The sequence below is a fragment of the Vipera ursinii genome, assembly GCF_947247035.1.
Source record: "Vipera ursinii genome assembly, chromosome: 14".
Classification (NCBI taxonomy): domain Eukaryota; kingdom Metazoa; phylum Chordata; class Lepidosauria; order Squamata; family Viperidae; genus Vipera; species Vipera ursinii.
This window is the reverse complement of record NC_139527.1, coordinates 11,396,444-11,418,975: the sequence shown is the minus strand read 5'-3', so window position 1 is coordinate 11,418,975 and position 22,532 is coordinate 11,396,444. Positions and strand designations below refer to the sequence as shown.

General features: G+C 48.4%; 1 protein-coding gene across 3 annotated transcripts in view; it reads left to right on the top strand.

Annotated features, from left to right (window-relative positions):
• PISD (phosphatidylserine decarboxylase) overlaps positions 1 to 22,532 on the top strand; it is a 61,976-nt gene that overhangs the window by 36,017 nt on the left and 3,427 nt on the right. For 2 of the 3 annotated variants that reach the window (XM_083373920.1, XM_083373919.1), the window contains exons 2-6: positions 5,381 to 5,619; positions 7,415 to 7,580; positions 20,220 to 20,456; positions 20,717 to 20,855; positions 22,027 to 22,173. In XM_083373920.1, the coding sequence (XP_083230046.1) occupies positions 5,570 to 5,619; positions 7,415 to 7,580; positions 20,220 to 20,456; positions 20,717 to 20,855; positions 22,027 to 22,173 (739 nt within the window). In that variant the 5' untranslated portion in view covers positions 5,381 to 5,569. The remainder of the gene's footprint in view (positions 1 to 5,380; positions 5,620 to 7,414; positions 7,581 to 20,219; positions 20,457 to 20,716; positions 20,856 to 22,026; positions 22,174 to 22,532) is intronic. The other variant, XM_083373918.1, reaches the window with a different exon arrangement.

The following is a 22,532-nucleotide window of genomic DNA, read 5'->3' as shown; positions in this document are numbered from 1 at the left end:
GGAGGATTTAAAAGAGAAGCAGCCGGTTGTGAAAGAAAGTGGTCAAGATACAAAAAGCCTGGGGAGGGGCCTGCCTCGTGTGATGGACGGAGCTTTTGTGCAGCACCAAGAAATGCAGAACTCCTTCCTGACGTGCCAGGTTTATTTGCTCATTTCTTTGTTTGGGTATGAAGGGAAGCTTTTCATTCTGAAGCCTTCTCCCCTCCGTCCTCTGGGCCTGAATGACATGAGCGGCCTCAGGCTGTGGGTGCAGATTTGCCCCAGTTAGGGTTAACCAGCCAAGGCTTTGCAGGCTGAATCCCCAAAGAAGCACACAGTGCTCTGGGGAACAATTCCTCCTGTAATCTGCCCTCCTATAAGAACGTTTTAGCCTTTCTCTTCGAGTGCAGATCTCTTACTTGGATAATTAAAATCTGATTAGCTAATTGATTATCCTGATTTATCAGCATCGTAATTAAGTGCTAATGATCAGAAAGCTGGAAAATCCCTAGTGTGCCTAAAGTAAATTGTGATCAGTTTATTTTAGAGGTACAAAGAGTCCTCCTGTCTTAGTCAAGCCAGTGGGATTCTTGCACGTAAAACACAACATCAAAATAAGTTTAAATAAAAGCCACAGAATATAATAATGAGCCTGGGTAACAGAGGGATTTCTGTTCCTTCCAGTCTTCTCTCAGACTCCAATTCTGGAATCGCGTCTACTCTCAGAAGGAAAGACAAAAATAAATTTGGTGAACTCTATCAGTTCTAGATGTCAAGTTCGTGAGGTTCAACCTGATATTCTAGCATCTGATGCTTCTGCTTCCAAAGTCCCTGAGACCTTGTATCCTATGGATCATTCAGCTGGTAATATTATAGTTTATTAGGCTGAATATAAGATGAAGGGAGGAAATTGATAGAAGAAATTTAAACGACAGGAAGAATGTGGAAATGTGGACTTCTCATTAACACATTAAAATGAAATGTGTTAGATCAGTGTACCGTAGCTTGTCATAGAACCATAGAGCTGAAAGGGATAGAGGTCATTAGTCCAGCCTCTTAGAGCAGGAAGTGCTGAAGCACCTCAGATAGACGGCTTTGCAGTTTTATTTATGGGTGCTATTTAGAGGCTGATTATCATCTTCTGCTTTTATTCAGATCCTAGGCAATGCTAGGTGAAAGCAGTTACTCAAGTGAAGGATCTGAGTATCATTCAAGCTGGGAATGGAACGGAACAGAACAGACTGACCTCATCGTGAGATGCTGTCTGTAGGGTCCAGGGGAGAAAAGCAGAATCGGGGCACCTCCGCTGCCACCCTGGACATACCACTGCTATTTTAGATTGTTTTGTTGTATGAACTCTGTGCTTTATTTGAGGTTGAGTCTGTTCTGAAAACTCAAAAGTAAACTGAATAAACTGTATTTAATTAACCACAAGTAAGCACATTGTGCAACCACAACCAATGAGGACAAGGTAAATGGGAAGGTTTCCCCTGTCCAATTGTTCCTGACTCTAGGGCACGGTACCTATTTAGCTACTCACATTTGCACGCTTTCGAACTGCTAGGTGGGCAGGAGCTGGAGCAAGGAACCGGAGCTCACTCTGTCACACGGTACTTGGGTCTCAAACTGCCAGCCTTCCGGTTGACAAGCTCAGCAAGTTAAGCCCTGAGCTATTGTGCTTTTTATCAGGAGGGAAAAAAGGGTAGTTATCTCTTTCCTGCTCTGGAAGATAATAACATTTACCCATCCAGAGACAGTTCAGGAGCCAGTTTGGCCTAGTGGTTAAGGCACCGGACTAGAAAACAGGAGACCGTGAGTTCTAGTTCCGCCTTAGCCATGAATGCCCGCTGGGGGACTTTGGACCAGTCACTGTCACTCAAGCCAATCCACCTCACAGGATTGTTGTAGGGAAAATAGGGAAAATAGGAGGAGGAAAGTGTGTTGGATACGTTTGCCACTGAGTCATTTTTAAAAATAATAAAAGGCAGGATACAAATATATAAAGTTATTTCTTATATAGAGAGCAACTCTATAGAGAGCCTTGGTGGAGCAGTGGGCTAATGCCTCCTTAAGTAACACCAGCTGCCTGCAATTAGTGCAGGTTTGAGTCCCACCAGGCTCAAGGTTGACTCAGCCTTCCATCCTTCCGAGGTAGGTAAAATGAGGACCCAGATTGTTGGGGGCAATAAGCTGACTTTGTAATAATGCTGCTTGGGGGTGTGTGTGAAAGCCCTAACAAGCAGGCCTATACATAGAATGAAGGCTACTGCTAAGCTTGTAAGCCGCCCTGAGTCTTCGGAGAAGGGCGGGATATAAATGTAATTAAAAAAAAAATTCCCACATGATTACAGTGTGAACCAGGGGATGAATGCATATATACTTAAATGTCATCTGGAGGGGGAGGGAAAACTCAAATCCCCAGTGCCAGCAAAACCCCAAATTTACCCTTGCCAGCTCTGAATTTGTAAATGTAAAACAAAAGAAAACATAGCCAAGGACCTCAGAATTAATAACAAAATACATATGTAAATAAAACTTTATGATTATGTTCCTTTTTCAAAAAAAATTGTTTCTAAAATGATACGTGAGGTTGAGGAAGAGAGGGGTTGTCCATCTCCATCAATGTTTCTCAGTCTTAACGGTGTTAAGATATCTGAACTTCAACTCCCCAAATTCCCCATTCCTGGCTTCTCCCTTCTTCAAGATTTCAATTAGTAGCAAGAAGAGGGACAAATGTTAATCAAATTTGCAGTCAAGCACAGAATTGGGAGTGGGGTATGATGGGGGAATTCTGGGAGTTGAAGTCCACCCATCTTCAACTTGCCATGGTTGAGAAACCCTGACCTAGACGTGGCCCCATGACAGCAGAAGACCTAAGAAGTGAGTTTTGGGCCCTCCAAAGCGAAATGTCCTCGGCACGCGTGTTTGCACTGGGTTTCCTTCTGAAAGAGAAGGTTAGCAGGAGGCGACTGAAGAGCCCCCCAGGGCAGCAGCCCCAGGGTACCTGGAAGGCCAGAGGAAAAAGCCCTCCCAGATGTGATCCTCCTGTCCTCCATTTCTTGGTGGGGCTCGACAGAACTGCCCTCCACTTCATGTGAGGATACTGATAGAAGCAGGAGATTTGCTGAAATGTGTCTTTGGGTTTGGAAGAAATATGTTACAATAGGTACAGGTGCAGGTAGTCTTCTAGTTACGGAGCCTGCCCATTCCGGAGTGAATCGCCTACCTTGGAACAAGATCAATCCCTTGCTCATTAAAACGCATACGGCTGGTTAAGTGCACATGCAGTATCTCAGGGTGGGGAAGGCCATGGGGGGCTAGCGATGGAACAGGCCCCCAAGGCCTCCCTCACCCACTGAGACAGAGGCCCCCAACCTTTTGGGCACCAGGGACCGGTTACATGGAGAGAGGTTTTTCCACAGACCGGAGGGGGCCTGGTTTTATGTGCTGCCCGCATCTCATGGATGGGGCTTTGCTTGTTTGTGCGGCCTGCTTGCTGGCATGCTGCGGCCCAGTACTGGTCCACGACTGGGGGTTGCGGACCCCTGCACTAAGATCCCTCCTGCTTCCCTCTCCTCTCCTGCCATGCCAGACTCACCTGGAAAAGATCCATCCTGCTGCCGCCTGGATCTCAGTCCGGGGAACGTTTCCGCGCTCCCCCTGAGGCCCAATCCGGGCTCCAGAGCATTTTCCAGGTTGCTGCCGCCCGGAAACAGGCCCCCGGAGGGCTATGTAAGTGTCCCCGGCCTCAGATCTGGGTGGCAGCGGCCTGGAAAAGGCCTCCGGATGCATGTGGAAGCGTCCCCCGGCTTCGGTTCCGTTCTCTGTTGCAGAGAACAGAGGCCTAAAGTACCATGAGATCACACGAGATCAATAGCGTGAGATCTCGCCCCACTGATCTCGTGTGATCTCACGTTACTTTAGGCCTCCGAAGGCCTGGAGCAGCCAAGAAAGTGAAGGATCTCGGTTGAAGGCCTGGTGCCTGAGGAGGCCCGGGCCGGGCCGGGGAGGGAGGGAATAACCAGGGTGAATGTTGCAGAGCCTCTGCGGTCGCTCGGAAGGGCGAACGACTGCCGTGGTGCCGCAATATTCATAATTTTGGGACTTGCTCGTAAGCACTAGGGGGCGCTCATCACGTAACTCTGAACGAGCGTTAAGTGAATGCTCGTAACTCAGGGATTACCTGTAGTCCTCAACTTATAACCATTCATTTAGTGACTGAAGTAACAGTGGCACTGAAACAAGTGAGTTATGACCATTTTTCATCCTTACGAATGTTGGAGCATCCCCATGGTCCCGTGATCAAAATCCAGATGTTTGGCGTGCCTTTATGATGGCTGCAACATCCCAGAATCATATGATCCTCTTTGCGACCTTCTGACAAGCAAAGTCAGTCGGGAAGCCAGACTTGGTTAACAACCAAGTTACTAACCTAACAACTGCAGCGACTCCCTTAACAATTGTGGCAAGAAAGGTTATAAAATGAGGCAAAACTCACTTAACAACTGTCGCTTAGCAACAGTAATTTTGGGCTCGGCTTGTGGTCATAAGTCGAGGACTACCTGTATATGCCCAGTTGACTTTGTTAAAGGAAGTAGAGTTCGTTCTCGGCCTGCTGCTTCTCTCCGGGCTCCCTTCCTTCCGAAACATCCGTGCCCTTGAATGCTGCCGGCAATGTTTGGCGACCAGAAACCAACTCATTATTTTCTTCACCCAAACTCAGCAGCGGCTTTCTGGAGAGTGACGTCCTTTATCATCCGGCTTCCGGGCTGGTTTTTGGCCCCTTATTTGGCACCATCTCAGATATCTGCCATGACTTCGGCAATCTTTGGGAGACGATGGTCCTCCATGTAAAGCTTTTGTGCTGTTGCCTGCCCTGCTTGGCTATCAGTGTGCTGCTGATTCTCATTCATTCTGTGGCTGGAAAAACTTTGCAGGGGGATGATTCTGTGGGTCTGGGCCAGGCGGGCCTCACGGTGCCCTTCCCGCTGCCCGCCTGCCTGGCGTGAGAATGCCCTCTCCCTCCCAGGCCTCCAGCCCGCCTCGGCTGGACAAGGAGAGATTCTTTGGCCCTGGGAGTGCTGCATGCATTGCCGGGTCTTCCACGCCTGCCCAGAACCAGCCAGGCTGTCATTACTGCAGTGCAGAGTTGAGGCGAGAACCGTCTCCCCTCCTCCTGGCCAGCCTCACTCGCCTTCAGCCTGGCTTCTGGGGAGAAATGCCTGCTGACCGTGGGGCTTTGGTCTCGAGCTAAGCTGCTGCCCCAGACTCTTCCGAGAAGCAGCCCAGCTCCCATGGCAGCCCCCGGCTGAAGTGGGGCCGTGGCACGTGTCTGTGGGAAAGGAGCGTTTGCTTTGTCTCTGCAGAAGGATGTGACCCGGTGCCTGTTTGTTTGCATTAGCTGAGACCATCCTAAGAGCAAGAGGCAGGGCCAGTCGGAGGACATACCTGCAGGAGAACTTGGGAACCGTGACTGCGCCTCCTCCTTGCCTCCTCCTCCTTTCCCGCTGCCGGAGCCAGGGGGGAAAGAAGCAAGAGAGAGAGAGAGAGAGAGAGAGAGAGGAGCTGAGTCTCAGCCTGACAGCCCAGGATGTGTCAGTCAAGCACCCTGCAGGGACCAGAGCTGCAGTCGGGGAAATGGTGAGATGCTGCAAAGCTTTACCTAACCCTCCTCCCTATTGCTGCAACCTCCACAAAGTTAAAATTCATGTCCGGAGGTTGCGCTCAGGAAACGGTGGCGGTGGCGGCGGTGGCGGCGGCAGCTGTGCCGGGAAGCAGCATCCACAGCTGGAAAGCCCAGTCCCAGCTGGGAGCATCCCAAATAGGAAAGTCCGTTTCAGGTACTGTCTGGCGTCTCCGGCTTTGCGAGGAGGAGGGAGGGAGGGAGGGAAGACTGACAGGTGCCCCCCAAGCCTTTGTTTGGCCTAATTGCGTTGACAAACCTCTGGATTTACTTGATTGGCACAGGAAGGAGGGGCATCATCGCAGGTCTCTCGGGCCCTTTGGGGGGTGGAACAAGACGGGCTGGGCCTCACCTGGGGATGGAGGGGGATCTCTGGGAACCGAGGCCCTGCTGGAGAGCACGGGCCCTTTTTTCCCAGGCAGCTCTCGGCACGGATTGGCTGCCATTGTCTGCAGTGAAAGGGGGAAAGATGGAGCCAGAAAGCCAGCGTGATGCCCTGCCTCTCCGCTCTTGCCATTGTCTCCTGCCTGGCTAGCGTGGGGGGTGGGGAGAGGGAGGAAGGAGCAGCGTGCAGAAGGTCCCTTTCAGCCGCCTCCACTTTGGGGGCTGAAACACAGTGGCCCCCTCTGGGGCCGTGAGCTGTGGGTGAGGATACTGCTGGAGTCCTCCGGGATGCAAGCCCATTGGCTCTTCTCCAGGGTTTATTCTTGGGGCAGATCCCTGCTGCACTTTCCAGAAGTTTTGTCTCCGGAAGGAGTTATTTTTCTCTCTGCAAGTCTGCCCTGGGTGGGCAACTGGGCCGGCCGGCCGTTGAGGCTTGAAACGCAAAGTCCAGAGCCAGCCTTGCTTCTAACTTGTAACTGATGTACGCTAGAAGAGGAGCGAGCTCTGTCTTTCCAAATAAAATAAAAATGAACAGCTGGGTGGAATTTGCTAGCGGTGCTCTTTGTTTTGGCCAATTTCAGCTTAATCCAGCCTTTGTCTCTTTTTGTTATGAAGAGTTTGATCCGGAGATCAGAGGTTTCAGAAGCCCTGTGTGAATCAGGGTTTTAAACTACTCTCCTGGTTTAAAGCAGCGCTGTTAGTAGTCCCTACAGGATGGCTTAATACCTCCCTTCCTTTTTTCTGCTGGAACTTGTTGCCTGCTGAGAGGAAGTGGGCACCTGAGTCTTGCTGGGTTTCTTGTGGGTTTTAGGGGACCCTTGCTGCAACCTGACTCTTTACGGTGCTGGCAACTTGCAGGATATCCTAGTGAGGTTTTCAGCTCTTCAGGGGAAAAGAGACAAACTCTCCGACCGGTATGCATACTCTTGTTCTACGGAACATTCCCCGATTATTCCTGCAAAGGCCAGCAGGAATGTAAGTTCTTAAAAAAAACGACAGGGAAAGAGGCTTTGACTTCATCCTATAGCGGAGTAGGTGAAATTCCCCAGGAAGACGGCAGCTTTGTTTTTGCTGCAGACGGTGGCAAAAGTGTCCTCGTGGGATATATTTGGAGGGGCTTCTATTGTCCTTCCCAGCCGGTCCTGCTTCCTTCTTCTGGACTCTCGGGGGGCTTTTGTGAGGGCAAGACGGTCTGAATCACGGCGAACTGGGCTGTTCTGCTTTGCTGGCGTTAGGCCAACTTTGTCTCTGGCGGGAGTGGCCCTGTTTGGGGGGAAAGCCTCAGGAGGCAAAACAGAGCCCCCCCCAACCACCCCCACCCCCGGACACCAGGTTGGCTGACCATCTTGTGTGTCTGTAATTCCACAGGTTGCAATTTCCCCAGCTGGCCCTGAGGCGGAGGTTGGGCCAGCTGAGCTGTATGTCTAGGCCTGCTCTGAAACTCCGTTCTTGGCCTCTGACTATTCTCTATTATCTCCTGCCTTTCGGTGCTCTTAAACCTTTGACCAGAGTGAGATGGAGGCATATGAGCCGGGTAAGTGCTTGTGAGTTTGTCTTGTGCTTGTGGTGCCTTGTTGTTGTGGGGGGAGGGGGGGCTCCTGGCAGGCCAGAGGAGCTGAAGCAGAGATGGCCGCTGAAGGGTGAGGGTGCCTGAGGAGGCTGTCTTTTCCTTTCCTCTTGCACCTTGCCTGGCCCCATCATCTCTTTGCAAAAGGGACCGCCAGGGACTGCTTCTGCCTGGAAACTACTGGCACAGTGGGAGAGAAAGTCAGGCCAGCCTCTGTCCCTTGTCCTGGGCAGCTAGAGACGGTTGCCGCCTGTCTTTAGCCTGCTCAGAATTGCGCCACGGAGAAGTAAAACGCCTTGGCTTTGGGAGCTGCAGGACATGCCTGCAAAGGGGTCCAGAGGCCCCCCCTCCTTTCTCAGCACCCTTGGGGCTTTCTTCGTGTGGCCCTGGACACGTGGATATTATTTGGGAGGATGCAGCTTTGCGTCCTTGTGGGGAACTCTCCTTCTGAAGGCATCTCTGTAGGGTCAAGGGTTTTCTCTGCAGGACATTGTGGTCACAGCTATTCAGTTTGTTCGTTTTTCCTATGGAGAGATATTGGTATTAGGTAAATAATTCGCATGAAAAGCAGATGTGATGGCTGGCTGTTGCTTTTGTTTCGGACTTCCCAAAGCTTTCCTTGTTTGTTTTAGGGGGCTGCTGTTTCATCTGTGAAATAGAAATTAGGACAAAAGTTTTAACAAAAAGAATCTGAAGTACTCCCAAGAAATAATGCACAATATATCAGTCAGCAAACTCTAATACCACATACCAGTTTAAATTTCTTAATAATTTCACACCAACATTTGAGTAGTCTTACCCATTTTAGAATGCATTGGGGAGGGGGAAGAGGTTGAGGAAAATGAATGAATGAATGAACCTTTATTGTCAAAGTACAACCATGTATACATTGAGATTGGTATCAATGATATTACACTTTCTGTGTTTGTCTCTTCTTGTTTTGGAGTTGGTGTAATTCATGTGTGAACTCATTGCACACTTGTGCATGTGTCGATTACAAGAGTTAGTGGATCAGAGGAATGCTGTGGATATAATTTACTTGGACTTCAGTAAGGCATTTGATAAAGTAGATCACAACCTATACTTGCTAAGATAGAAAAATGTGGGTTAGACAGCATCACCACCAGATGGATTCGTAGCTGGCTGATAGGCCGTACTCAGTGTGTGGTCCTCAATGGAACTGCATCTACATGGAGGGAAGTGAGTAGTAGGGTGCCCCAGGGCTCTGTTCTGGGCCCAGTGCTCTTCAACATCTTCATCAATGATTTGGATGAGGGGATAGATGGGGAACTCATCAAATTTGCAGATGACACCAAGCTGGCAGGAACAGCCAATACTCCAGAAGATAGGCTTAAGATACAGAAGGATCTGGACAGACTCGAACACTGGGCACTATCTAACAAGAAATTCAGTGGTGAAAAAAGTTCTACATTTAGGCAGGAAAAACTAAATGCACAGGTATAGCATAGGTGGTACCTTACTCAATAGTAGCAACTCTGAGAGAGATCTCGGAGTCCTAGTAGACAATCACTTCAATACGAGCCAGCAGTGTGCTGCACCTGCCAGAAAAGCCAACACAGTGCTAGGCTGCATTAACAGAGGGATAGAATCAAGATCACGTGAAGTATTTATATCACTTTACAATGGCTTGGTAAGGCCATACTGCATCCAGTTTTGGTCACCATAATGTAAAAAAGATGTTGAGACTCTAGAAAGGGTACAGAGAAGAGCAACAAAGATGATCAGGGGACTGGAGGCTAAAACATATAAGGAACGGTTGCTGGAATTGGGTATGGCTAATCTAGAGAAAAGAAGGGACTATGGGTGACATCATGATAGAAGTATTCCAGTATTTGAGGGGTTAGCACAAAGAAGAGGGGGTCAACTTATTTTCCAAAGTGCCCGAAGGCAGGACAAGAAGCAACGGATGGAAACTAGTCAAGGAGAGAAGCAACTTAGAACTAAGGAGAAACTTCCTGACACTTACAACAATTAACCAGTGGAACAACCTGCCTCCAGAAGTTGTGAATGCTCCAACACTGGAAGTTTTTAAGAAGAGATTCCACAGCCATTTGTCTGAAATGGTATAGGGTTTCCTGCCTGAGCAGGGGGTTGGACTAGGTGACCTCCAAAGTCCCTTCCAACTTTATTAGTAGTAGTAGTACTCCCGGTTACGTCTGCATGCAGAGATCTGCGAAGAGTGTCATCAGAGTGTTCCAGTTAGGGATCCGTGCAATATATTTTCCATCTTTTGAACTTCGGGCTTGAGCCCACGGTGGAGGCCTCCAGGGACTCGGAGTTTGCTATCTGTGTTGCTGCCCAAGTTAGAGCTTTGCCCATTGACTGTTATCAACCACCTGCTGAGGAATTGTGATCCTTCGGCCTTCCCTTCTGGAGAGCCGGCCTGGTGGCCTGGCTGGCTGATGGAAGACTCCGAGGGCTCTGGCTGGAGATGACGTACCGAGCGATTAAGAGGCTGGGAGGTTTTCTTGCTCTCTTGCAGTTCCACACACGGTAGAGCTCTGAGATTTGGCCCCTGTTTTTTTGCTGCTGTTTGAGGGTACATTTTTTTATTATACTTGACATTCTCGCGCCCCTTTCCCACAAAAGCCATCCCTGGCCCCGGCGGGGGGGGCAGTTGGGTCCACATTGAGTAGAGAATGATGCTTTTTGAGATTTCCTTGAGGTGCCTTGAGAACTCCCAGCCTGTGTGCCACCGTTCATTTGGCACATTTGAATTTAAGAAGCTTTAAAGCAGACCCGACTCCACAGAGAACGGAGCAGTTTGCACGCAGCCGTTGAACAAATGTTGGTTTATCACATGAGGGCTTAGCTGCCACTTCCACCCACTGCGCCAGGAACTTGGCAGAGAAAACGGTCCTCTGGGTAAGTGCTTAAAATAAGCTGGACTGAGCCCGGTAAATAATGGAGGTTGGTATGCCTCTACCGCTCTTGCTGCTTTTATTTTTCCCCTCAGTGTTTTCTTATAAATGAGTTTTAAAAGGGATCATGTTTTCAAACACAAGAAAAAAAAATTCCGTTTTCTGTTAGGGAGCCCATAATGAGGGGCCCCGGGATTTTCTAAAACCAGGATGCTCAATAGGAAATAATAGAAGCTGACTGGCTGTATTGTTCTCAGGGCAGCCGTTGTGATGGCAATAGACTGGAATTCGGGTCATGTGGCAGTTCCTGGCACCTCCCTTGGGCAAATGAAACTGGGCATCTCCCCCCTCCGGGCACAGAGGCATTGCTCTGACCCTGCCGTTGCTGCACCAACAAGCAAGAAGGCTGTTGGATGCAATGATAGCAAACAACCAATCGTGTTAGTTTCTTATTTAGAAAAGCTTCATTCCCCGGAAAACTGACACTTGGAAAACAGGACAGTTTTTTTTTAATCTCCTTGGGCTGCAAGAAAAGTCCCCCGTTGTAGCCTGCGTGGTGAATTGCAGCTCAGCCACGTCTTGAACAACATTGTTTGTCACTCCTGGTGTACAGCACGCCTGGTTGCATGGAGGAATAGTAAGAACTGGAAGCCAGAGTTGGAGCTGTTAGATTCACTCAGCTTCTGATAATTCTCATCAGGCGTAAGGAGCAACACTGTGGTCTCTTTCAGGACTTCCAGTCCCAGAGCCTGACCTCAACGATTGACCTGGCCCTAAATGTACTTAGGCAAGTACCTCAAATCCTCTCCTGCAGTATTTCTCAACCTTGGTGACTTTAAGATGTGTGGACTTCAATTCCCAGAATTCCCCAGCCAGCAAAGCTGGTTTTGTCCACACATCTTAAAGTCACCAAGGTTGAGGAACACTGATCTACCAGGTGGGTCATGGGGCTGGACACCCCCCCCCCAAAGTTTCTTGAAAACTCTGGAGTGGAAGAAGGCCAGAGGTAAAAGATGATTCAACAAGAGGTCTGAAGGAATTTGGGGCACATTTCTCCTTTTTATTTTCTATTTTTATTTCGTTTACAACTTTTACAGGTACATAAACTACTGTTTAAAGGACTAATTATTTGAGGTCAAAAATTCTATTTTCTTGGCCATTCTGCAGATGCATTATTGAATGAACATCTGCCTCAGGTGCATCTCTGGCCCAAAGAAAGCCAAGAGGACAGTCAGAATTGCGTCTCCTCCTCTCCCCCCGACTCATCTACCTGGTATATCTGAACTATCTGGTTGCTTTCTCCTTCGTCCCCTCCTATGACTTGTGGCAGCTCCTCTTCTGCAGACCAGGTGAAGCGGAGCCAGGGCATGTGATTATAGAGATGGCCAAATTGTTATTTTCCAGAGACTTCAAGATCTCTTTATGAAACTTGAGCTAAGCTACTTACAATGTTCGGTCTCTTGTGATACTAAACATCACGGTTCCTCCTGATGGACCCTGTTTGCTAGTACACAATCCTCAACTTCTGACATTCTCATGCCTGTAATTTGGCTGTGCAGAGAGATTTTGCAATTGTCACTCTGCAGTCACCAATAGGATTCCAGAACGAGTGTCTAGTAAGCTCTGTCACAGAATGAGGATCACTGTTCCTGAAGCAACAGTTATTTAGAACAGATATCCAGAAATCCGTTCCTTAGGAATATGCACCAGTCAGACTTCTAGAATCAGATGCTACCACTGAGCAAACTGGCTGTGCAATAAATGCTCCTTAAAGTGCCTAGGGAATAATGGGATGGACAGTTAGGATAATCCTTGTGATTAATAAACTGACTTTGCAGTTGCCTGTGCTGTAGAGTTGTTCCATTTGCTTGCTTCACTGTGGTTTGTCCTGCTCTTCTTAAGAGTAGATATCCAGAACTAAGAGTTTAAACTACTGCTCACTATCCAGTGTCAATGTTGACCATCACCTTGCAGCACCTTCTGGCAGTCAGGTCCTGTCAAAAGAGCAAAGGATACTGTACAAATAGGACAGAAAAAACACAGGGAGTCCTTGAATTACAACCACTTGTTCAGCAGGTGTTCAAAGTTATGACTGCACTGAATCAGGAGGACTTTCAACCAGTCCCCATAGCTGCAGCCGTCTCAGTGTCCCCACACTCATGTGATTGTGACTCAGGCTGTCAGCAACTGGTTTGCAATGACAATGGCTGCAGTGTCCCATTGTCATATGATCATCGTTTTGAGACCTTGCTTGAAACAAGCATAGTTACTGGGGAAGTCAGCAGGAAGTCACAAGTCATACCTGCTGCTTTTTCTCCCACTGGGCTCTTGGTGACATGAGGAACTTGTGCTCCATCGTGTCTTCCAGACCCCAAAGTGCCTAACCACAGCACCTGCTCACCTGTTTGCATTTCGGAGCACTGGCCCACAGTGCCAGCCCACCTGTACTCCATAGTGCTGCTCACGGTACTTGCCCGCAATCGGTAGTGCCCGTCTGCAGCACCTGCCTATCTTCCCATAGCTGTGGCCTGCTTGCCCGGGGTGCACTTTCAGGTCCCACGCACGATCACCTGAGGCCCTTGCTCAGTGAAGGGTATTGCAGTCGTGTGCCTTCTGGGATAAGGACTCTTGCCTTGGGCAGGGGGTTGGACCTGAAGACCTCCAAGGCCCTTCCAGCCCTATGAGTCTATGATGTGGCAAGGCAAAGCAGATAACAACAAGAAAGACCTTGCAATAGCTAAGAGTAGGAAAGTTGAAGAAATAGACAGGGGGGCTAATTCTGGCTGCGCAAGACCAAGCCTTAAGAAAAAATACACACGAAGCCCGAATTGAGAAGACAGCAGCAAAGAGAAGCGATACCTCTGCAAAGAAGCTGAAGAAACAGGGGACCCCCTGGTTAGCTGCTGCAGGAAGATTGCCCAGACTGACTGCAAGCAACGGCATGGCAAAATAGCAACAGTGGTGCATTGGAAGATCTGCAAGCCAGAACTGGTGGGACCACAAAATAGACAATAATAGAAAATGAAGAGGCTAAAATGCTCTGGGACTTTAGAATCCAAACATATCTGCCACACAACATCCCAGACTTAACAACTGTTGATAAGAAAGACAAAAAAGTGTTTCTTTTTTGCACTACCCAGAAACAGCAGAAGAGAAGAAAGAACTGGAGAAAATCACAACATGCAAAGTCCCACAAATAAAAGTAAAACAACCCTGGCTAAAGAAAGTGAAGATAGCACCAAAACATCTCAAGCACCGCTTGACCATCATCGGCATTGACAAAATCCCCATCAGCTAATTGCAAAAAGCAGCTTTCCTTGGAACAACTTCCATCCTGTGACAATAACACCCATTAAGCAACATCTGCCTATGCCGGCTCCTTGGACGAGACCCGATAGGTGGGCCAAAATGCCAAATCCAGCCTAACCATCTGGCTGACTGCGTGACCAACCATACTTTCTTAAATTTGTATGCCGCCCAATTCTCAGTGACTCAGTGCTTACATCGTTAAAAATGTCTCTTCTGCTGCTCAGGTGCAACAGGCAGAAAAGTTGAAGATAACAATTGGCAGCCAGTGTGATTGCATAAAAGGCATAGTGAAAATTTGAGCGTCAAAATAGATCAGTCCAGAAAAAAAGAGAAAGAAAGAAAGAAAGATGGCTCAGGACGGCCATAAACGTTTTGAATGGCTGACATTTACAAAGGATGCTAAAGCCAACCCAAAGCGTTTCCAAATATGCTCCAAATAAAAAGGAGAAAGAATAATATGCCGGCAGTTTGTTTGATTTGTCTCATTCATCAGAACCATGACACTCAGGATTGAACTGCTGGCAGTCAGCAGAGTTCACCTGCAATGCTGCATTCTAACCACTGAGCCACCAGGGCTCCTCATTAATATAGTATTATTATAATAGAACATTATCCAGGTCATTCTCTCTTTTTTTTACTTGTATATCCCTTTCAATTAATAAGACATCAGCCGGTTTCTTTTGTAAGTCCAAACCATTCTTTTAGCTTGTCATTTTAAAATTCATTTTCAAATGGGTCTTAGTTTTCAAGAGTAAAACTTTTTCCTCTTCTATAACATCTATAGAGGCAGACACTCTTAAAACTAATTTCTGGATCCATTTTTCAAAATCCACAGTATGTCAAATATTACAATATATGCTCTGTTCTGTACCGGTTAGTCAGATGTGTGTTTCTCTCCTTTCATTGTAAGGTTTACTTCCTTCTAGTCCCCTCTGCTGTCCAACTTTCAAAGTTCATTCTATCGTTTTTAAAAAATTCAAAACAAGTTTTCTCATGGGAAGAATTTTTATAACTAATTCCAAAATCTGATCCCAATTTTCTAGAGTCTTAGTCCTTTTTTTGGGAGGGGGGGGGGGAAAATAATTTTTATTTATTTCAAAGATAAAATATTACGCCTCTCTGCAGAGCACTTGTGAGCAATCTCCAGCCTTCTCCTTTGTCTGAGGAGGAGCTGCAAAGAGCCGGTGTCCCGGCTGGCTCCAGTAGGCCAAGCTCAAGGGCTCTGCTCTGCAGTCGGCCGTTTCTTCCCCAGGAGTCTTGGGAGAGGCCCGGTCTGCCCATGTTGGCCTGCTGTGTAGGTCACCCCGCTTGGGGACAGGAAGGCTGCTGGATGCCCCCCCCCCCGGCTTTCAGCTGCTCTCCCAGGACAGTCTCAGTTCCACATTGCACATAATCAGGAGCTCAGCAAAGGTGGGGAGAATGGAGACCACGGTTCTTAGACTAGGAACTGGGCTTGCACTGAGCTCAGTGGCCTTACGGCAGCTTAAAATCCCATCACAAGAGCAGCTGCGGGATGGGAGTTCGGGAGATGAATCACCAGAAAAAGGAGAATGTCCTCATTTGGCCTTCAAGGCAATTGGATAAAGGGGCATTATTGAATCTGTGTGCCAGGCTGCGTGAAATGGGCAAGGCCCTGGTAAAGGCATCATTGGCTGTTTTGTCCGCTGGCAGAGACCTCCACACACTCTCATTGAGATGTTGGTATAGCTCCCTTCCATAAACGGAGAGCAAAGCATCACATACGGCCAATGGAAACGCTCTCTGTGGAAACAGATGTCACGAGATAATTGGCTGAAGCCAGGGCTGCAGCCCCTGCCACGGCAGCTGGGTTGAGCTCAGATCTTTCCTGTGGTACACGTGGTTTCTGTGGCATTTTGGATCACTCAAAGTCCAGTGCAATCTAATCCTGGACCGAGAGTCCACAAGATTCTAATTCCTATCCTGATTTGTGGCTTTGTTGCCTGTGGGTCACTCTAAACATATTACATGTCCTTCCCACCTGTGGTATGATTGTAACCAACCCAGTTTAAATCTCAATTCTCTGGTGATTCTCTGGGCCTTGGAGCCCTTTATCTTGGGAGGTTCCAGAGGATTCTACTGCAGAGGCCCCCAACCTTTTGGGCACCAGGGACCGGTTCTGTGGAAAGAGGTTTTTCCACAGACCGGGGTGTGTGTGGGTGTGCGTGGTTTTGTGTGCTGCCTGCATCCTGCGGATGGGGCTTTGCTTGTTTGTGCGGACTGGTTGCTGGCATGCCATGGACCGGTACTGGTCCATGGACCGGGGGTTGGGGACCCTTGCTCTACTGGGATCCTCCATTATTGAGATGAGATCACCAGGATCAGCAGCTGTCTGTGCCAACCAAGGCACATACTTGTTTTGCCATTCCTACTCACATTTTCACCAATCTGCTGATCCTACAAAAGAAACATAGCTCTCATTTGCATAAGCTGAATGTCTTCAGATGGAGTAGCTTATTTTGGACTAGTAGAACCTCTGGAATTACGAGAGCTAATGCTCCCTAAAGAGCAAGATTCTTCATTTCAGATCTATATTCCCATGAGGTCAGAATAGTAAATGAGTTCTAAAAATTGTTGACACTGACTTCAAAGTAACCGAAAGAAGTATGTGGTTCCTGCTTGAAGTAATATATTTGCACTCCCCTACAAAGCAATTTCTTCCAGACAGCGGAGAGCTTCCCCTAAAGGGCAGAGGAGGCAAAAGAGCCCTTACAGAATAACAGAGTTGGAAGGGACCTTGGAGGTCATCCAGTCCAACCCCCTGCTCAGGCAGGAGACCCTATATCATTTGGGACAAATGACTGTCCATTCTCTTCTTAAAGGCCTCCCACGATGGGGTCGCCAGCGTAAACCAGTTTTAGCTGGATTTTATATGCTAGAGCGCTTGGCCCATAGAGATCCAGATTAGAGGTCCATGTGCAATAATGAATTGAAACCCTGAGGAACCTGAAGCAGAGATCTGGCCTGTACCAGTTCTAGAGGTTTAGGTCTTTATCTTTAAAAATCTGTGAATCATAAAGGTGGCTGATCATCTCCTTTAAAAAAACTAGCATCATGAACATAGGCTTCATATGTGTGTCTTGGGCAAATGTAAGATAGCCTTCAGGATCTTGGGGCCCCGGGCAGCAACAGCTTGTTCTTTCAGTAGAAGATTGAAAAATAGCTACTAAATATTTAGAAGCCTTAATTTGCTGCTTCTAGATGCCATTGAGCCTCCAGCAATGCCAACGACTTGCAAGGTTCTTGACGGCACCACCGATAGCTTCCTCTTCGGTAACCGATGACCAGTTTTTCCTGAGTGCAGAATGAGGGCGTGAAGGCTCGGCTTTGGACTGCTTTGCATGGGAGTTGGGGTGGCTGCTGTGCCATCGGTGTAGAGCAGGGGCCTCCAGCCTCAGCAACCTCGAGACTTGTGGATTTCAGCTCCCAGAGCTGGCTGAGGAATCCTGGGAGTTGAAGTCCACAAGACATAAAGTGGCCAAGGTTGGGGACCCCTGGTGTAGAGGACTGGCTGGAGCTCTGCCCTGGGGAAGAACAGAAGTGAGGGTGAAAGGCACCCGACTGGGGCAACAGCAGCCTGCACCGAGCCTGAGAAATTGACTCAGTCACCCTCTCCAGACAAGGATAAAGAGGAAGGGGTGTTAGATCTCCCTTCAAAAAGCACGGAGGGCGAAGCATTGAGTCTTACTGGGAAGAAAGTTCTTTTGTGGAGAACAACAGGATATTTATGACAATTGGCAAAAGTGAAGGAACTTGTAAACAAACCATCTTTGTAACAGTAAGAGGAAAATATTCCAGCTTCTTGGAAAGTTGTAATCAATATCTCTTGTTTTAGCTCCACGTTGGTTATCTCAAAACCCAAGGAATCTAAATACTGGGCCCAGAAGCTACAATTTCTAAAATCTTCTATAAGGGCCTAAAATTATCCCCAAGGATAAGGAATGCCAAAGATCTCTGCATAAAGGCAGGTGTTAATTAGAATTTAAGGTGTCAGGGTCCCCATATGAGTCATCAGATACTGGGCTCAACTGAAGTACAGAGCGGTGTTGATGACACACTACAGAATCTTCTAGGTGACTTTGAAAACAGTAAAACTGCTGTCTCCCATCTAGATAGGATGGGGCCTTTCAGTGGGAGTCTGGCCAGGCAGGTTTGCCCCGGACAATCTAAGAGAAGCCATCACTGCTAGTTTGGATATCTCTTTTAAAGATGTTTTATCAGTTTTGGAGACACAATAAGTAACCTGTAATTCTGGCACCACATCTGTCCCAGTGTATATATTCCCCTTTGATGATCCCTTTCTACAGATCCAAGATGGGTGAATCAGAGTTAATGATCATTTGGGCCAGCTGCCAATTCCTGTGATCCTTTATACTTGTAGTGATACACTGAAGATGGATTAAGCCATTCGTTGAAGGGGAGAATCGGCACTTGAGGCAACTATAAAGAGTTTGGGTCAAGTCTAGCCATAAGACCAACAGGAAGCACTACAACAGAATCATGATACGCCAATATCAAGAAATAATATTCGGGCTTATGGTTGCCATGGGTTTTTCTCAGTAACTGCGGAGGAGGATGGCCAAAGCCAATGGACACTGAGAGGCCTTCCTTCTGGCCTTGGTCCATCAGGCGAACTCGCAGTAGGCAAGCGTTATACCTTGACTCTGCCTTATTGGGGCAAAATGTGCACTTTCAGATGCTTCCTCCCCTCTTTCCTTTCCTTTAGTTATATTATACTATGGCTGCTGACACTTTTTATTTTCTACCAAAACCCAGCCCGAAGCTATGGAGTGTTTGCAGCATAATTTCATAAGGCTTGTGGGCTGTGAATCTTACTGGAAGCAACCATCCCAGTCAGCAGGAGGGCTCAAGCCGGGAATTAGCCTGGACTCATTATGTAAATGCAAGAAGGCAAAGTGTGACACACACACACACACACACACACACACACACACACACACACACACTGCCTCTGAGCCTTAGTTAATGGTTCCAAGAGAAAAGCTGCCGGTCTGGGGAGATTCCTGTATTATTGGCAGCGAAGAATAAAGTAGCTAGTTTGAACTCTGCAGTTGTGGGTCTGGTTGTTTGGGCTTGCAAAATCAGTTCAAGGCCGGGGTCATTGCATTTTATTCTGGGATGTCCAGGCGTTCCTTCCTTGCCAGAGATGCAAAGCTATTTGGGCCTTCAGGAAGGAGGAAGCAGAGCCCTGAAAAACGTCCTGGCCTCTTCTCTCCCACGGTTGCCACTTGATCCAGGAGCAGTGGAGGGAACCCGTCTGGAGGACAGGCAGGCTGAGCTGGGTGGGCCTTTTTTGACCATGGAGCTATGTAGGCCAGCCTTTGGGGGAGGGGAATTGCCTTGGCCACGAAAGAGGGGCTGATTTCTTACTCCTGATAATTGGTCAGCTTCTGCAGTCTCTGGTTCTAAATCCAGAGGCAGAAATGTAAGTAATAGTCCTAGTTTGCATATTCAGCATTACAAAAAGCTATTAATTGAATCAGACCTACCACAAGATGCTGTAATTCTTGCCTATCTGTGATAAAGTGTTTCCATTGCTTTGTGCAGGTTAAAAATGGGCTCATTTCCACTCTGACTGCTTCCTCATATAGTCATAAATCACTATGTGAAGGGAGAGGACGGAGGACGCTCCGGGATGAACAGTGAAAAACAGCCACCGAGCACTTCCACGTTTCCTTCTGGAATGGATTTTGTGGAAGGTGGTGGGAAGGAGTAGCTGATGGAAGGTGGCTTTTGGCTTCTGCCATCAAAATCAATTAAGCATCCAATTAGCACTCTGCAAGGAGGTCACCCCATCTGAGATGCAAATGGCTCCTCTTTGCGGTACCTTCACATGGGTCCCCAACCCCCTGTTTCGTGGACTGGTACCGGTCCACGGCATGCCAGAAACCGGGCCATGCAAACAAACGGAAGCCCCATCCACGGGATTCAGGCAGCAGGCAAAACCAGCCCCCCCCCGGTCCGTGGAATAACCTCTCCCACAGAACTGGTCCCTGGTACCCAAAAGGTTGGGGGCCGCTGCCTTAACAGGTTCTGCAAAAGGGTCTTGGCCTAACTGGGGAAATGTCTCTTTGGGCCCTGAAGGGAGACATCCTTGTGCATGTGGATTGCTCATCCTGCCCCTTCTCAGTGCTGGATGTGGAAGGGTGTTAATAGTGGGTTCCCTGCCCTGACTTTTTTTGTCTTCTATTCAGTCATGTGGAATTCTTGGAGACTGCTTGGACACAGTTCCCGTTAAATCAAAAGAGGATCTGTGCCCCCGTCTGCTTCCCAGGTCCCTACTCCTGATGTGAAACTTTGCCGGGCGGACTTTTCTCTTTTTCCCCTCAAACTGCAGACGGTCCGGCTGAATCCCTCCCCCCCCATCTCTCTCTAGGTCTCCTTGTACAAGTCGGTGCCAACCCGCCTGCTCTCCCGTGCGTGGGGCCGGCTGAACAGCATGGAGCTGCCCACCTGGCTTCGGAAGCCCATCCTCAGCCTCTACATCTGGACCTTTGGGGTGAACATGAAGGAGGCGGCTGTGGAGGACCTCCATCACTACCGCAACCTGAGTGAATTCTTCCGACGGAAGCTGAAACCCCAGGCACGGCCCGTCTGCAACCGGCACAGCGTGGTCAGTTTCCGGGTCAAAGGGCAGCTGCCCTGCTTCCTCCTTTTCCATTTTTGGGTAGGGAGGTTGTAGAAAAGCCTTTTAAATTTCAGTTAAAATTGTTTTAATGCTGCTTGTTTGGGTAGGTTAACTACATCCATATTATTATTGCATTTAATGAAAATAGAACAAACTACTGTAAGTTTGAGCAACCATCGGTGTTGTTTAATCGAAGTGGAAGAGAAAATAGCATCCAGCTTCTTTTTGCTCTTTCTCCTCCACAGGTCAGCCCTTCGGATGGAAAGATCCTCAGTTTTGGGCAAGTGAAGAACTGTAAAGTAGAACAAGTAAAAGGCATCACTTACTCTCTCGAGTCCTTCCTGGGTCCCCATGCCAATCACGACAACTGCCAAAATAATCCAAGTAAGTCGTCCCTTTGAGCTCCAGGATCCTTCTTTCCAGACAGTTGGCTAGCGGGGCAGAGGTAGCATTCCTCTCCCCCTTCCTGGACAGTCTTTGAAGCCTCTTTAGAAGGATGAATTGCAGCAGACGAGGCAGCCGGTCTCCACTCACTCCCTAGAGACATCAGGAGGAATGGCGGCCCAGAGTTAAGGAACCAGGTGCGCTTCGCATCTGCACTGCCTCCCCCTCGCTTCGGCTCAGCGGAACAGGCAGCATCGGGCTCCAGAGGCAAAGGTTGGGAGGCAGCCTTGTCTGTGCTGCGGGAGGAGTGAGGAGGAGGCTCAGCACCACAGGGCAGCCAGGAGAGTGAGAGAAGCCGTTCCAAGGAGGAGGCCTGGCTTTTATTTGGTTTCTCTTTATTGCTCGTACACTCTGCCTGTCCTCCAAGGAGGCAAACTCCATCCACATCTTTGCCACAAGGTGGGCTGGACGGAGAGAAGGTCTCGGGCAGGCGTTCAATCACTGCCCTGCCCTCACGGTCTGCTCTCTGGCCAAGGATGAGCAGATCTCCAGAGATCTCTTGTCAGAAGATGCAATGATTTCCAGGGTAGTTTTTTCAGAAGCCACGTTTGCAGTGTTTGGCGCCCCAGTGGCTGTTCAGCTCCTAACCCTCACGCACAAGGAATAAGTGGTATTCTGTAACTCAGTCTGATGGCTATTTAATATCAATATATGCAGTGAAATTCGCAGGGGGAAGATGCATGCCGGTGTGCCCCTGCCGTTTCTCTTGTGTTCGCTTCTGGATTTTCATCGGTCATGAATCTGGAATGAGAGAGCTCAAGATCGGCATTCCAGCTTTGCTTCTCAGTTTCTCCATGTCCCGAATAAGACCACATGTAGCAGTAGGTGCTTTGTGGAACTAAAAAGTTGCCAAGGAAACGCTAATTCCCATCACCAAGTCTCAAGGGACATTTAGACTTACCTTGTTTTTAAACCTATGGCTGTTGTAGGTGTCCTCCCCATCCAGTTGCCTCTTGGTCTTACCGCTCTGTGTTGGGCTCTCCATGCAGGTGATGCCTTTAGCTTTGTTTGGAGTAGGTGAAGGAGTGAGTGATTTGAGTTGCTGGATCAACAACCAGGCAGCTTTGCGGTTCTTTTCTCAGAAAACCTTTCCTCTGCTGCTCTGTTCCAGCTTCCTGTTGTGACTCCTTCCAAAAACAGCTGGTTACAAAAGACACCAACGAGCTCTTCCATTGTGTGATTTACCTGGCCCCCGGGGACTACCACTGCTTCCACTCGCCCACCGACTGGAAGGTCTCTCATCGGCGTCACTTCCCAGGTAGGTCTCCTTTCCACAGGTGGGAGACCCAGAGGCAGCAGCTCTTTGCACACGGACATTTCTCAAAGAACAAGTAGAACACGCTCAGGAGCATCCATTCCTCACAGTGGCCTACAAACTGCTTCTGTGTTTATTTGATAATATGGCTGCCCACTCACTCTCAGTGACTCTGGGCAGCTTACAAACAATAAAAACCTGATATAAAAACCTGATATAAAAGCAACAGCCCCACGCCACCCCGTGACAGCAATAAATCTAACGAGCCACTTGACAGGCTCCATCCCACTCTGGGTTCCCCAGGCCCGATGGCTCATCGCACACTCTTCCCTACTTGATTGAGGCCAGACTCGCTAACTTAT